Below are 16488 nucleotides of genomic sequence, written 5' to 3' on the forward strand. Positions count from 1 at the left end.
GAGAGGAAGCAGTGGGACAATTAACATGAAAAAGCTCAGTAGTAGAGGAGTTGATGGAAAAGAGTATGGTCTGAGTGAGAATGCCTAAGGTTGTTTCACTTTTTCTGTTTGTTTATTTTGTCAGGATAAGAATGGCATAAAATGCAATAACTTAGACTTTAGCTCCTATACTAGAATAGCTAAGTAGCTAAGGCACTAAACTTCATTTGTTTATTTATTCTTCTATGGCCACCTTCCTGGTGCTATCTCTAGAATACTTGAGGTTCCCTCTAGCTATGATGGCTCCTTATTACAGATCCAGAATGTTAACATTATCAGAGCATAGTCAATGTAAGCTTTGCAGAATTAAAATTATCCTTCTGAAATGCGTAGATGATTATCTTATGCCCAATGAAAATTAATGTGAAAAGTTATAATGCATTCAGCTATGGATTATTATAGCATAAACAATCTTTTGTACCATTTCAATAAAATTTAGAAAATATTTTAAACCTATAATTTTCCCTTCCCATTATACATTTTGAATAGTTGAATAATATAATTATAGAATCACCTTATCTTGAAGTCAGATGAGACTTTAGCATTTTTATAGAAACTTAGCAGGTTAGATAAACCTAGATTTTGAGTCATGACTCAAGTTACTATAACTTTATGAACTTTGAGAACATATTTATCAGCTCAAAGGCTCCATTTTGCTTCAACTATAAAAATGAAATGTAACAGATCTATCTCTTGGAATTATTATGAGAATTAAACAAAATATTATGTATATGTTACCTAGCACAGTGCCTGGAAAAGAAGAGAGACTCAAACAGTATTTGTTAAAAACTCCAAGAAACCAGTTGACAACCAGAAGGTGTTACTGTGTGAAGGCTAGAAACTTGGGGAAAGAATAGGACCAAACTTTTTCTTAGTTATATTCTCAGAAAATTGTAGTATGTTCACAATTCCTACTTCATTGTTCGTAGACATCTGTAAATAATGTATGTAATTGAATATTTTTATTCCTATTTTAGAAGCTAAACAGTGCTTATTTAAGGTCTAAAATGGACTTGACACTGAATGTAGAATGTTTGAAGAACATCCTTTATTGTTACTATTGATGAACCAATACTGATGCATTATTATTATGTAAATTCTACAGTTTACAGTAGGCTTCACCTTGTGTTGTAAATTCTATGGATTTTGACAAATGTATATTAACATGTATTCACCACTGCAGTATTACACAGAATAGTTTTACCACCTGGAAAAATCCCCTATGCTCTGCCCATACATTCTACTCTCCCTAGGGATTTTATTGTTCCCGTAGCTTTGCCATTTCCAGAATGACATGTAATTGCAATCATACAGTATGTAGCCTTTCAGATTGACTTCTTCCATTAGCAGTATGCATTTAAATTTCCTGCATGTCTTTTCTTGGCTTGATATATCATTTTTCATCACTTTTTATACATTCCATTGGCTGAGTGTTCCAGTTTATCCGTTCATCTACTGAAGAACACGTTGGTTGCATGAAAGTTTTGGCAATTAGAAATAAAACTGCTATTAAGACACATGTGCAGGTTTTGTGTGAATGTAAGTTTTAAATTTATCTGGGTAAATACCAAGGTATGGTTGCTTGATTGTATAGTAGAAGTATGTTTACTTTTGTAAGCAACTGCTGAAATTTCTTCCAAAGTGGCATTCCAAACTGTCTTCCAAAATGTCATTTTGCATTCTCTTCAGTGATGAATGAGAGTTCTTATTGCTCTACATTTTCACCAGTGTTTGGTGTTACCAATGTTTTAAATTTTAGTCATTCTAATAGATGTGCCGTGTGTTGTTTTGAATTGAAATTCCTTGATGATAAATGATGTTGACCATGTTTTTGTGTCCTTATTTGTCATCTGTATGTCTTTGGTGAGGTGTCTGCTTGCATCTTTTGCTCATTTTTTAATCGAGTTGTTTTCTTATTATTGAATTTTAAGAATTATTTGTGCATCCTTGATACCAGTCCTGCATCAGATAGGTGTTTTGCAAATGTTATCTTCCAGTCTGTGGCTTTTTATTCTTTTTTTTTTTTTTTTTTTTTTGAGATGGGGTCTCACTCTGTCACCCAGGCTGGAGTGCAGTGGAGTGATCTCTGCTCACTGGAACCTCCACCTCCCAGGTTCAAGCAATTCTTCTGCCACAACCTCCCAAGTAGCTAGGACTACAGGTGTGGACCACCACTCTTGGCTAATTTTTGTGTTTTTAAAGTAGAGACAGGTTTCACCATATTGGCCAGGATGGTCTCAAACTCCTGACCTTGTGATCTGCCCACCTCAGCCTCCCAAAGTGCTGGGATTACAGGCATGAGCCATCGTGCCCGGCATCTTTTTATTCTTTTAAGTGTCTTTTGCAGAGTAGAAGTTTTAAATTTTTATGAAGTCCAATGTATTCATTTTTTAAAAAAAATTGTTAATTATGTTTTTGGTGTTATATTTTAAGTTCTTGCCAAACCCAAGATCACCTAGAGTTTCTCCTCTGTTATCTTATAGAAGCTTTATAGTTCTGCATTTTAAATGTAGGTTTATGATTTAACATAAAATGTTTGCTTTACATCTTTTCTTCTGGATAGCACTCTAATTGAAAAATCAGTAGCTTCCAAGTCGAGGTGTACAGTCTGTGGATAATTTTCTAAATTTGAAAGCCTGAGTTTTACAAATTTAACCTGAGCATGTGTCAAAAATTTATTTTTGAGAGGCGCTAAAATGATAAGCCTTGTTTAAAAAATTTAGATAAAGAATGGCTCAATAAAATTTCTCATTTAGGAACAAAACTGGTTAATGTCCTACAGAGCAATGAAGCTGTAGCCTTTAGGATTATCTTTTCTACAAAAAATAACACTTTTTGTAACAAGAATCATTTACATGGTCATCAGATTTTTTTTTTTTAAAGAGCATTAACTCTTACAGAGTTTTAAAATATCCTAATTGACACTAACAGCAAGTGGAACAAAGATACACACTCCTTGAGAATTAGATATTTGCCAGGTGGGCCTGATTGCAATGTCTGTTCAACAAGACATTAAAAGGACAAGCAATAGTCCATTTTTTCTATTTCCAAGCTTTTGATAAATTTCTTAACAACTTCACAAGTTGTTGCAAGAGCCTACTTAAGACATATTGAGAGAAATATGAAGCCTTCAATGACTTTCTTCTTTTTCGTGTGTGTGTGTTCTTCTATAGAATTGTGTGTGAATAAGTGCTGCAGAGTTTGTATAAGTATTGTTGATAATTGGCTTGGAAATAGCAATATTGGACTTTATTTTTCTTTCGATAATTGTCAAAAGTAAGTCAAGTAAATTCGAGCTTTCTAAAAGCGCAAGAATAAACAGCTTTCAGTGCAAAGAAACTGGGCAAATTTTGTTAAAGTTTAACAAAGCTTTTGTAAAATTACCAAGTGACTACAATTTTGACTATTGTATCGGGCGGAATAAAAGACAATAAAATAAAAAGGGCTTTACTTTCTGGTTACTAGATTGTGAATCCTTTGCAGACAGGGACTGTACTTTATCTTTTATATCATCTACGTTTTCTAACATATATTAAGACTTTGGAAAGAAGAAACAGAAGAAAGGATTTAGGATGTAAAAGAGGAAGAAGGAACTTTACATTTTACATTTAACTGTATGCATACTCTGTATTCTCAAGCTAGTTTTTGCTTAGATCTTTCTGTGGGATATTATTTAATTTGAAAACCAATCATCATAGTCAAACTCTTGCCAAACAAATTTTGTAAGTAGATAGATAAGCAACAATTAACTCACACACTAATGCATTCTATTTGCTTTTTAGTTTCATGTATTTTGGGTAAATGGGAAAGAAAAATTACTGTATTCTTGTTTTTGTTTGTTGAACATTTGTGTAGTTGCCTATGTAATGTGTTTTTAATTTATAGCTATGGAGCCAGGTATGCAAAAATGGAAACTTGTTTTTTTATAATTAAATTTAGCTTAACTCTCTTAGCTCATATACACTGGGTAGCTAAACTTAATCTTGACAATTTGGAAAATTCAATCTATTTTGCATTATAACTCAGTTTCTCTAGAAAAACTAGTTAATATCTTTTTCTCTCTTCTTCCCTTCTCTCAATCTTTTTCTTGTGTATCTAGATATCAGGGGATGAAACTGTTGATAGTGTATCATTTCTTACTTGACGGATTATAGCATAAACTCTCTTCCCCTTAAGGCTTTGCCATTGATATATTCAAAGTCCCACTTCAGGAATTAAAAGGAGAAACTTTTACCTCTCAACCAAGTCTAGCTAGCTTTTGCAAACAAAATGTGCTTCTACTTTCAGTCTGTTCTCCGAACTATAGATTTATAAAATTCTACTTTGGCTGTAGAAAGCCAATGATTTAACATTTTGTTCTCACTGAATTTTGTTTGTTTTCTACTTTCCCTGGGGCAATAGATTTGACCTTTAAATTCTGGCTTTAATTGTTGAAAACTGGCCAGGTGCAGGGGCTCACTCCAGTAATCTCAACACTTTGGGAATCTGAGGTAGGAGAATCGCTTGAGGCAAGGAGTTCGATAACAGCCTGAGCAACATAGCAAGACCCTGTCTCTATAAAAAATTAAAACAGCCAGGCATGGCAGTGAGTTCCTGCAGTTCTAGCTACTTGGGAGCCTGAGGTGGAATGATCACTTGAGCCCAAGAGTTTGAGGTTGCAATGAGCTATGATTATGGCACTGTACCCCATCCTGGGTGATAGGAGGAGACCTTATCTCTCTCTCTCTCTCTCCATACATATATATATATATATGTATATATATACACACAAATATATATATACACACATATATATATGAATGAAACTGAACAACTAGAAAAAATTATCATTTAAAAAATGCATTTCAAAATTTTATTGTGCTACACTTCCTGTGGTGACTGAAGATGGAGTTAGCCAGAGAAGCTTGCACCAAACAAAGTAACTTTTAGTAAAAGATCAGTTCCTTTATTATCCCATGTATTACTATTTTCCAACAAAATAGAAATCACCCTTTGCATCTCAAGATGGCTATAAAAATGATTGATAGAAATTGCTAATAATTCAACAATTCTCTGCTCTTAAATGAATGCATTTCAGCATTTACGCTAATACCAGGACATTCCACCCCTCACCTCAGAGCAAATGTTAAGCTGATACTCTGAAGCTGTTAAGAAAAATCTTCGCTATGTGACAATCCTTCAAAACGTAATATTCTAAATGTGCTTGTTCTATAATAACATATTCTCTTTCTTTTAACCTCATTTTTAAAATGATGCATTTGTTGAGTTCAAGTGCATCTACTTCAGAAAAAAAATAATTTGAGGAGTGAGACAAATGACTTTTGCTGTGTTTAAAGAGTAAACCCATTCCATCAGAAGCAAAGTCTAAAGAGATTCAACAGTAGGAAGTTGTATACAAGGTATTTGGCATTTTTTTCTTTCCTAAAAATTTAAAGGCTGTGTAGCTTGGCATAAAAACTCAAGCCTTCATGAAGTTCTTTTAGCCACTTAAATTCACCAGAAATATAAATAGCAGAGAAATAATCATTTTTAAGAAGTTGCTTAATATTTAGTTATTGTGCATATGTGGGAGGTACCTAACATTTTGATTTTCTTTTTCTGGCATTCTATGTTTAGAGCTTCATGCAAATAGTTGTTCCCAGCATTCTGTAAAGCATTCAGGGTAATGGGAATGTGTCACAGTAATACAAAATTTGTGAGCCTTTTCTAATTATTTTGTGCTATATTTAATCTTAGTAATTTCAAAGATCATTTACATATCTTCTCTAATATTCTTACTATAGCTGCTTTGGGTTAAGTCTGGTTATAGCTTCTTTTCAGTTATTTTATTTATTATTTTTTCGTATCATATATGTTTATATAAGACTTTTATTTCCATATCTGACCTTACCTCTATAATTCTTCAACAAGATTTAACACTATGGCCTCAGACAGGATTATTTAATTGTGAGCAATAATCGCACAACCTTCTGTAAAGCCAAACAAAAAAAGAAACAGAAAAATTCTTGCTATATTTTTATTCACTGCTTTAAATAATAAATTCTTGGGCATATAGATCATACTTTTACAGAAGAGGTGACTACTCATTCATTGTTAGTGAATATTCTTTGTATGTTTTCTCCTCTGCAAAATTCACTAGGGAAAAAATAGTTTGTACAAGCTATCATTTCATCTTTAATTAAAGAGAAATTATATAGTGTATTATATATTATTAATCTTCCAAGAACAGACATTGTTTTTTCTGTAAATATGCTTTCACTTTTATAGGACTAAGAAAATAGCTCTACAATATAAAATTGAGCACGTTAGTGAATACAGAGTAAACATGCCTTGAATACATATATGTTGCATTTGTTTAAAAAAAAAACACCTTGCCAATGTACTTGAAAATGGTAACTTCTTTTTTTTACTATTATACTTTAATTTCTAGGGTACATGTGCACAACGTGTAGGTTTGATACATAGGTATACATGTGCCATGTTGGTTTGCTGCACCCATCAATTCATCATTTACATTAGGTATTTCTCCTAATGTTATCCCTCCCCCAGCCCCCCAGCCCCTGACAGGCCCCAGTGTGTGATGTTCCCCACCCTGTGTCCAAGTGTTCTCATTGTTCAGTTCCCACCTATGAGTGGAACATGCAGTGTTTGGTTTTCTGTCCTTGTGATAGTTTGCTCAGAATGATGGTTTCCAGCTTCATCCATGTCTCTGCAAAGGACATGAACTCATCCTGTTTTATGGCTGCATAGTATTCCATGGTGTATATATGCCACATTTTCTTAATCCAGTCTATCATTGCTGGACATTTAGGTTGGTTCCAAGTCTTTGCTATTGTGAATAGTGCAGCAATAAACATACGTGTGCATGTGTCTTTATTGTAGCATGATTTATAATCCTTTGGGTATGTACCCAGTAATGGGATTGCTGGGTCAAATGGTAATTCTAGTTCTAGATCCTTGAGGAATTGCCACACTATCTTCCACAATGGTTGAACCAATTTACATACCCACCAACAGTGTAAAAGTGTTCCTGTTTCTCCACATCTTGTCCAGCATCTGTTGTTTCCTGGCTTTTTAATAACTGCCATTCTAACTGGCATGAGATGGTATCTCATTGTGGTTTTGATTTGCAGTTCTCTGACGACCAGTGATGACGAGCATTTTTTCATGTGTCCGTTGACTGCACAGATGTCTTCTTTTGAGAAGTGTCTGTTCATATCCTTTGCCCACTTTTTGATGGAGTTGTTTGTTTTTTTTTTCTAGTAAATTGGTTTGAGTTCTTTGTAAATTCTGGATATTAGCCCTTTGTCAGATAGGTAGATTGTAAAAATTTTCTCCCATTCTGTAGGTTGCCTGTTCACTCTGATGGTAGTTTCTTTTGCTGAGCAGAAGCTCTTCAGTTTAATTAGGTCCCATTTGTCTATTTTGACTTTTGTTGCCACTGTGTTTGGTGTTTTAGTAATGAAGTCCTTGCCTATGCCTACGTCCTGAATGGTATTGCCTAGGTTTTCTTCTAGGGATTTTATGGTTTTAGGCCTAACATTTAAGTCTTTAATCCATCTTGAATTAATTTTTGTACAAGGTGTAAGGAAGGGATCCAGTTTTAGCTTTCTACATATGGCTAGCCAGTTTTCCCAGCACCATTTATTAAATAGGGAATCCCTTCCTCATTTCTTGTTTTTGTCAGGTTTGTCAAAGATCAGATGGTTGTAGAAGTGTGGCATTATTTCTGAGCCTCTGTTCTGTTCCATTGGTCTATATATCTGTTTTGGTACCAGTACCATGCTGTTTCAGTTACTGTAGCCTTGTAGTATAGTTTGAAGTCAGGTAGCATGATGCCTCCAGCTTTGTTATTTTTGCTTAGGATTGTCTTGGCAATGTGAGCTCTTTTTTGGTTCCATATGAACTTTAAAGTAGTTTTTTTTCCAATTCTGTGAAGAAAGTCATTGGTAGCTTGATGGGGATGGCATTGAATCTATAAATTACCTTGAGCAGTATGGCCATTTTCACGATATTGATTCTTCCTATCCATGAGCATGGAATGTTCTTCCAATTGTTTGTGTCCTCTTTTATTTCGTTGAGCAGTGGTTTGTAGTTCTCCTTGAAGTGGTCCTTCACTTCCCTTGTAAGTTGGATTCCTAGGTATTTTATTCTCTTTGTGGCAATTGTGAATGGGAGTTCACTCATAATTTGGCTCTTTGTGTTTCTGTTAATTGTGTATAGGAATGCTTGTGATTTTTGCACATTGATTTTGTATCCTGAGACCTTGCTGAAGTTGCTTATCAGCTTAAGGAGATTTTGGGCTGAGACGATGGGGTTTTCTAGATATACAATCATGTCATCTGCAAACAGGGACAGTTTGACTTCTTCTTTTCCCAATTGACTATGGGAAAAGAGCTCACACACACATAGTCAACACATGTAACATATACACAAACAGATTGGGAAAGAGAAAGACAGAAAGAGAGACATCGAAAGAGAGAGTGAGAGAGACAAAAAAGAGAGAAAGAGAATTAATGATATGTTCTGGAATTACTGAGATCTTATTGTTGTAATTGTTTTCTGGGTGTGTTTTAAGGAAATAGTCATTAAAGATATTAAGTGAGGATTCATGTGATAAAGCCAGAAGCCAGAACACTAATTCTTTTAATATACTTTCAATTTATTAGAAATATCATTGAAGATGTTTATTGATATTCCACATATTTGTGCATCTTCATTCATTAGTTTTATCTGTGAGTATTAATCATTCTATAAAGAAAGAAAATATTATTGTGCTATAATAACTTCCTGCTATCTTCATGGCCTAGTCATCTCCCATCCAAGTACTAACCAGGCCCGACCCTGCTTAGCTTCCGAGATCAGACGAGATCAGGCGCGTTCAGGGTGGTATGGCCGTAGACAATGGCCTAGTCATGTAAAGAATGGAGAGGACGAGGTCAGGAGACACTCTTCAGAGTATGCAACTTTCTCTGGAATTCATTTGTTTAAATCCATCTTTTAAAAGACTTATGTATATATAAGTTGTATAATCTGTATAATATTGCTTTCATTCACAATGTAGCATTTCATCATCACATATTTTATTTTCATTTTAATCTAGAAACTGTCTTTAATTTCCACCTCTATGTCACTCTAAAATCTAATCTACTGGAACTAGAATCTAAAATAATATGCAGTCAATACAAATTTCTCTTAAAAAGGTAATATGTTATATTTCATGGATTTTGCAATTAAAGAGTAAAGGGATGTAAGCAAAATATGTCTCCAATTTTTTTATAATTCTCAAAGTCTTCCATTTCCAATGTGCACTCTATCTGAAGTCAGAAGTTAACATAATTATAATATGCTAGATTTGTATGATTTTAAACACAGACACACACAAAAACTAATTTGATTCATTTACTTACAGAAAGCCATATCTTGGAAGATGTCAACAAGTGTATCATAGCCTTAAGAGACCAGGATGTGGATAATTTAGACCGTGCTGCGGGTGCTATCAGAGGCCGGGCAGCAAGAGTTGCTCATATCGTCACGGGTGAAATGGACAGCTACGAGCCAGGGGCTTACACGGAAGGTGTAATGAGAAATGTTAACTTCCTTACAAGTACTGGTAAGTCAGTTGCCAATAACAGCTGCAATATTTCTCTTATTTGAATCTACATAGCTATGAATATTCATACATGTGGGAAAGATTCTAGTCTGTGTTGCTTCTTTTGACATACATTGCTATACAGTGCTTGCACACTCTGGTTATGCGATTTGAAATTTGTCTCTGAGAAGTAAATATATTCATTGGTGAAAAGAGGTCTTCTATAAATATATTCATTATATAAATTACCCACAGGCCTTAGTCAAAAACCACTTAGAATGTTTATTAATGCCTTATCTGTTAGGAGATATAATTAGGCTGATATGGTGTTAAGTATGTGATAATCACCAAACCCTCTGTTAACTGTATCATTGATATCCCTAAGTTTTTGTTTACATTACTTAAACATAGCAAGTCTGTCCTATGTTTCCAGAGAAATGCTCTTACCTTCATCTGCAGTCTGTTTGCAAAACAGCAATTTGTTCTTGCACATAATCTTCTTTGATTGCATAAGAAATATGGAACCAGTATTTTGTGTTGGTTGCAGCACTCAAGTTTGTATTTTCGAAAAATCAGCCAGCAAGTGCTTAGTTCTTGAATCTCTCAGTAAAATGGCGTTTTAACACTATTGTTAACCTTTCTCCAAGAAACTTACAGAAGTGTCTGAATTCATATGGATTCAAAAACAGTGAGGACAATCAACTATTTTTATAAGTCATGATAGCAGAACTCCTTCCTGGGAAAACCCTTTGTGAATCTGTGAAATCCTCAGGTTAGATTTTTTACTATTGCCTCCTCACACTAGGGTGATGGTGCATCTGTGATTCCTAACATATTTGAAGTTCCAACCTTAAGTCATCGATCCTGGAGAATCATTTTTCATGTTATGCATATGGAATATGAAATTTGATATGTACATTGTTTAGCCAAAAGAGTAGAAGGGACAAGGATGAGTCATTTTTTAAATTTTTCTTTTTTATTTGAAGCCATTCCTTGAAATGAATTAAGAGAAATAAACCAACAGTTGAATAATATTCACTAGAGACTAGGTCTGAAGCACTGTGCGGCAAGGCAAGCTTAGCAAGGTTTGCAGGGAATTGATGATCAGTTTTGCTGTTTTTCTAGCAAGTTGATAAACAAAATCATTGATGAATCTTGGTGTGTAGTTTTCTTATTATCTCTTTGAAATATTTCTAAAATAATGCAATGCTAACAATGTGGTAAGGAAAGATAAAACTCTTGATATTATCAAATTTATATTTCTATATCCACTCCTCAAAGTCACTGGTATCAATAGGGCACATAGTAGTTACTTTTTCAATAAGTTGTGGCAATATATTTACTTGTTTAAAAAGATGATTGTGCTCTGGTCATTCACTATCTCTTCCCTAACTAAATTTAAGCACTCCTTTCATGTTGGCCAAAATCAAGTACAGAGTTATCTGTGTCCCTGATTTTTTTCTACCTTCTGAGAATAGAATGTAAGTAAAAGAAGAATGTAACAGGAGTTTTTTTTTAGACAAATAAAAATTTCCTATCAGGAATTGATTAGGTAAAATCTAGGAGGACTAATATTTTGCCTCTGTCTCAGTTTTATAATCATGTTAGTCTTGTGAGCATTCTTTATGATCATAATTCTGTTTGAGGCACCAGGTTTACAGTCTTATGCCACTGTTCACAATCACTCTGAAATCAGAAAATAGTGAAACAAAGTTATTTACACACTTAATTGCAAGCTTATTAATACCTCTGATTTATAATAACCTTTCTAGATAGCTAATCCATATGGCTACATTATCACATTCAGAAAAGAAAAAAATCTTTTTCCTTCTAATTAGTTGTATATAATTTTAATTAAAATTGTCTAGATAAATTATGTCCTACATCCCAAATATAATGAATATAAAATAATCCTGGGTTATTATGTATAAACAGCATCTTATTATTAGCTTAACAGTATAGTTTATGACGTCCCAATTTTGTTATTTTAGTTACTCAGAAAAATTTTGGTGTATCTTTGAAAAAGCTTTCCATTTTTGTTTATGTCTAATTCCAAACTATTCTCCAAATAGCCTTCCTTGAAATTTATGAAAAGCATGCCTTACTAAAAGGAATTCTAAGCAACAAATTAGATGAGAAAGCTAATTAGATCAGTTTGATCTTAACCAAAGCTGAAAAATGTGAAAATTTTCTTTCCCATGGAGACATTGTCTATGAAAGATACTTCCCGCTACTCTGTCCTCCAGAATTTACTAACAGGAGATGTTCATCTTTGTTTGCATCTGCTTCACATCTTGGACTTATTATTTATAAATAATTACCAAATTAAATAATTGGAAATATCATGTTTTGTGTTATGAGGCCTTAATAGTTTACTTTTTAGCATGTGAACAGTAATATCTGTGGACTGTCTTTCTCTGTGTTTCCTTTTCTTTTATACAGTCTTCAGGATCTAACCCTGCTTTCTGAAAATGACTTAATGAGGAGCTATAGTGAACTGTTGTTTATTACCGAGACTTTTCCATCTTTGCAAAGTTTGCCTTAAAGTATTGTCATAAATGATGAAATATAAGCCATACTTATCTAAATCACAAAGAATGTTTTTAGAACATAGCACCTTTGATTTTAATCAGACTTTGTAGCTCATTAGTACATTTTCAAAATTTGATAATCTTCTAAGTGTTTTCTCAGCGTTAAGCAGGGCTGACCTATTATATCTCAGGAATTTATATTGTTCACAAACTCTAGTGAAATGTAGTCAACATCTGGAATGCTACATTTCACCCAGATAGAAGCATAATATTGTAATCTTCATGTGAAATTCTTTATTCCACTGCATTCATCCCTGTTACTAAGCTTCTCTTCCTGTCAGGAATTCTTAATAGAGAAGATAGAATATATTAGCTTTTTAAATAAATAATAAACCTTCTGGACTGTATTGTGAAGGCTTACAAATTATATTCTTAGTGTCAACTTCAGTTCTTTTGCACTATGTTGGGGAAAAGCCTAAACTGGAAGTGGACTGACATAGGACATTTTTGTGTGATTTATGAATGCTATAAAATTCAGGAATCAGCAGGCCCCAGAGCAGCTGTTGCAAACCTCCAACCCCCACCTAGTTTTACTGTTAGCCAGGCTCATGGACCAAAACATAACAGGCACATAAATGAATCTGACCAAGATATCCTGGTGGCATCCACTCTTGGCAACTGGCAGTGATGGCAAATACAGGTTCATTCATCAAGTATCTGATGAGGCCAAGACTGGAAAAGTGTGTATTCAGAATTCCCACCTTCTTAGAATGAACAAGTGCCATATAGTTAAATTTTTTTTTTGTCTCAAAGGCAAATGAGACAGTTGAAAGAAATTTTGAGCCAATGAATTTTTCTAAAATTTTTTTGTAAATTGTTTACTCCAGTTTAAGCAACAGATAGAGTTTTAAGACATATTTCATTTAAAACTTAGTTTGAAAAAATTTTAATAGCAGTTGGTAACCCCTATCAATTCCCCTTCATTTAATATAGTTTACATATACATATCTTGCATTTTGTAGCTTGATTAAAACATGCTACTTTTTTTTTTTTTGCATTGCATCTCTGTCCTAAAACCTTAAATAGTTATAAAAACTAAAGGTTTTAGTTCTAGCACTCCAGCAGTGTTTGAAATAGTTGAATAGTTATAAAACTATATTCAACTATAAACAGTTGAATAGTTATAAAACTATATTCAACTATAAACAGTTGAATAGTTATAAAACTATATTCAACTATAAACAGTTGAATAGTTATAAAACTATATTCAACTATAAACAGTTGAATAGTTATAAAACTATATTCAACTATAAACAGTTGAATAGTTATAAAACTATATTCAACTATAAACAGTTGAATAGTTATAAAACTATATTCAACTATAAACAGTTGAATAGTTATAAAACTATATTCAACTATAAACAGTTGAATAGTTATAAAACTATATTCAACTATAAACAGTTGAATAGTTATAAAACTATATTCAACTATAAATAGTTGAATAGTTATAAAAACTAAGGGTTTTAGTCCTCTGCAGTCCAGCAGTGTTTGAAAATTAGTAGTCTACATACTAGGTATGACTCAAAGAATTTTTATGTGGCCAGTGGAGTTTTCACCAACATAATTTTCACGGGAATTGGCTGGAGCTTAGTGGTGTCCTCTTTTTCACTGAGCCTTGGCCATGGTCTCTAATATGCCATAGTCTCTTCCATTCTCTCTCCTTATAGCCCCAGTCTTCTTCACTCAATTTACCTTCTTGAACTCTGGAGGAATTTGATTTCACCTAAAATTTTATTTCTAACTTTTTTTTTTTTTTCTTCTGATGTGGGCCAAAAGGCACCTTCCACAACACTTAAGTTAATACTTCCACAATGGCGGGGACATGACAAGATTATTAACTGCCATCACTCTCTTTTTAAATATCTCTACCCCTTGTTTCTCACATCAAATTCTATGCATATTTCCAGAAAGAGCTTATATTCATGTCCTCTAGAAACCTTTGGCAATAATGAATTCTTTCTGTTCTCGTGAACTGTAGCTCTTAAGGGACGTGCCACTCAATTACATCATCCCAGACAAGTATATGCTCTTGATGAACTCCTCAGATATACTGTCATAAAAATGGCTTTTCTGGCCTGGGTGTGGTGGCTCACACCTGTAATCCGAGCACTTTTGGAGGCCAAGGCGGGCGGATCATGAGGTCAGGAGTTCAAGACCAGCCTGGCCAACATGGTGAAACCCCGTCTCCAGAAAAAATACAAAAAAATTAGATGGGCATTGTAGCATGTGCCTGTAATCCCAGCTACTTGGGAGGCTGAGGCAGGAGAATTGCTTGAACCCAGGAGGCAGAGGTTGCAGTGAGCCGAGATCCTGCCACTGCATTCCAGCAGGGGTGACAGAGTGAGACTCCGTCTCAAAAAAAAAAAAAAAGGCTTTTCTTTCAAAATGGAATATGAGCTACAGGAGAAAAAGACACTCATATTATTTCCCTTTGAATCTTTCCCAGGGCCTACCATTGTGTCGTATGTTAGAATTAAAAAGAAAAAAAAAATCAAAACCCAAAACGAAACCTCTTGAATTGAGCTTCTAAGGCTTTGCTAATTCTATCCCTGCAGTTGGAATGATTGCCTTTTCTTCTGTACTGCCCTCGTAAAATCTAATCATTCTAAACACTTTCTCAAATGCCACCACCTTTGCAAAGGAGCTTTTGATTCCCTTTCAGTTAGAATTAATTGCTCCATTATCTGTATTACTATGAGCTTGTCCTCTAGTTAATGTTTATTTCACTTTGCCTTTGATCATAATCAGCCATTTACATACAGGTTTCTCCCACTAGATTGTAATGTCCTTAAAGACAGACACCACACTTTCTTTATTTTTATTTTCCCCGGTAGCATCTACACATAGCAGAGGGGCCCAATGATCAATGATCACCAAGTCCTTCTCCAAAATTTAAATTTAAAATGTACTGCAAGATTACACTGTGATACAGTCTAGTTAAGCAGGAGAATAGGTTGTCATCCCAATTCAGGAGGAAAACAACCCCTGGAAACAGTGGGCTGTGTCAAAGGATGGGGCAGAGAAAAGATTAACAAAGTGATTCATTACTGTCCAGAGTTAGATCTTAGCCACTTCCAGAAAACTTGGGGTCAGATTTTTAAAAGGTTCTTTAGCAAGCTTTTGAACAACAGATCATGAATATTGTGTATTCAATTACTTACAAGAACCATCACTGAACTACGTCTGTTGAAAGATCCGACTGAACCTAATTTCACTAATGCTTCCAGCAAATCCCTGTGAGGGATAGTAACTGTGCTTTCACATTTGGGAACCATTGTTGGCGAATTTCCTCCCCTTTTAGCAGTCTGAACAGGCTTTCAAATTATATCTTTTCTGCCTTTTGGATTAAACGTTAATATAACTCTTTTTTTTTTTTTAACACAATTAGAGAGCATTAACAAGAGGTTTCTGTCTGCAGATCACTTGGCTAACCTGGATAACTGTGTGTCTTCGTGTTGATAATTCTAAAGTTGGAAATTAAATTACAACTCAGCCTCTCTAAAGAAGAGTAAGATCTCATGACTGTGGAAGTGCTTCTGTTCCCATAGGAGTGTGGGACCTTAGGTAACATTATGAGCTGAAGAAAGTAGCTGTTAGAACTTCTGAGAGGAAAAACCTATTTTCTGTCCAAGGAAGACTGGATTTATATAGGACCCAGATCTAGTTAAGAGACTAAGGATCCAGTTAAAGAACTAAAATAAGAATGGCAAGATTCTTATCTTGCCATTTTAAGTAAATGAACATACAAACTTGTCAGAAAAAAGAAAGTGCTATAAAAACTGCAGTCTTCAATATGTATTGTGTGATGCAAAATCTTTTCTGACCTTTTTGACATGGTACATGGAGTAATCTAAAGTGACACTGTTGGTATAGCTTTATTTTTTAAAAAATAATATATTCTGACACATTGGTAGAAATTTTATTGTTAAATGAGGAATAATATAAAGGGCTTAAGAGTGGATATTAAAGAATCATAAAGAGGGGTTGAAATACTGCCATATCTGAAAAATGTAAAATATGTAACTGATGTGGTTTGTCTGTGTCCCCACCCAAATCTCATTTTGAACTGTAATTCTCGTAATCCTCATGTGTCAAGGGAGGGACCCAGTGGGAGGTAATTGAATCATGGGGGTGATTTCCCCTATGCTGTTCTTGTGACAGTGAGTGAGTTCTCACAAAATCTGATGGTTTTATAAGCATCTGGCATTTCCCTTTCGGGCACTCATTCTCTCTCCTGCCTCCCTGTGAAGAGGTGCCTTCTGCCAT

General features: G+C 34.3%; 1 protein-coding gene across 2 annotated transcripts in view; it reads left to right on the plus strand.

Moving 5' to 3' along the window:
- Positions 1-16488, plus strand: part of CTNNA3 (catenin alpha 3) — a 1765907-nt gene that overhangs the window by 1278318 nt on the left and 471101 nt on the right. For both annotated transcript variants that reach the window (XM_054435153.1, XM_054435155.1), the window contains exon 12: positions 9452-9652. In XM_054435153.1, the coding sequence (XP_054291128.1) occupies positions 9452-9652 (201 nt within the window). The remainder of the gene's footprint in view (positions 1-9451; positions 9653-16488) is intronic.

Source organism: Pongo pygmaeus, chromosome 8 (genome assembly GCF_028885625.2).
Source record: "Pongo pygmaeus isolate AG05252 chromosome 8, NHGRI_mPonPyg2-v2.0_pri, whole genome shotgun sequence".
Taxonomy (NCBI): domain Eukaryota; kingdom Metazoa; phylum Chordata; class Mammalia; order Primates; family Hominidae; genus Pongo; species Pongo pygmaeus.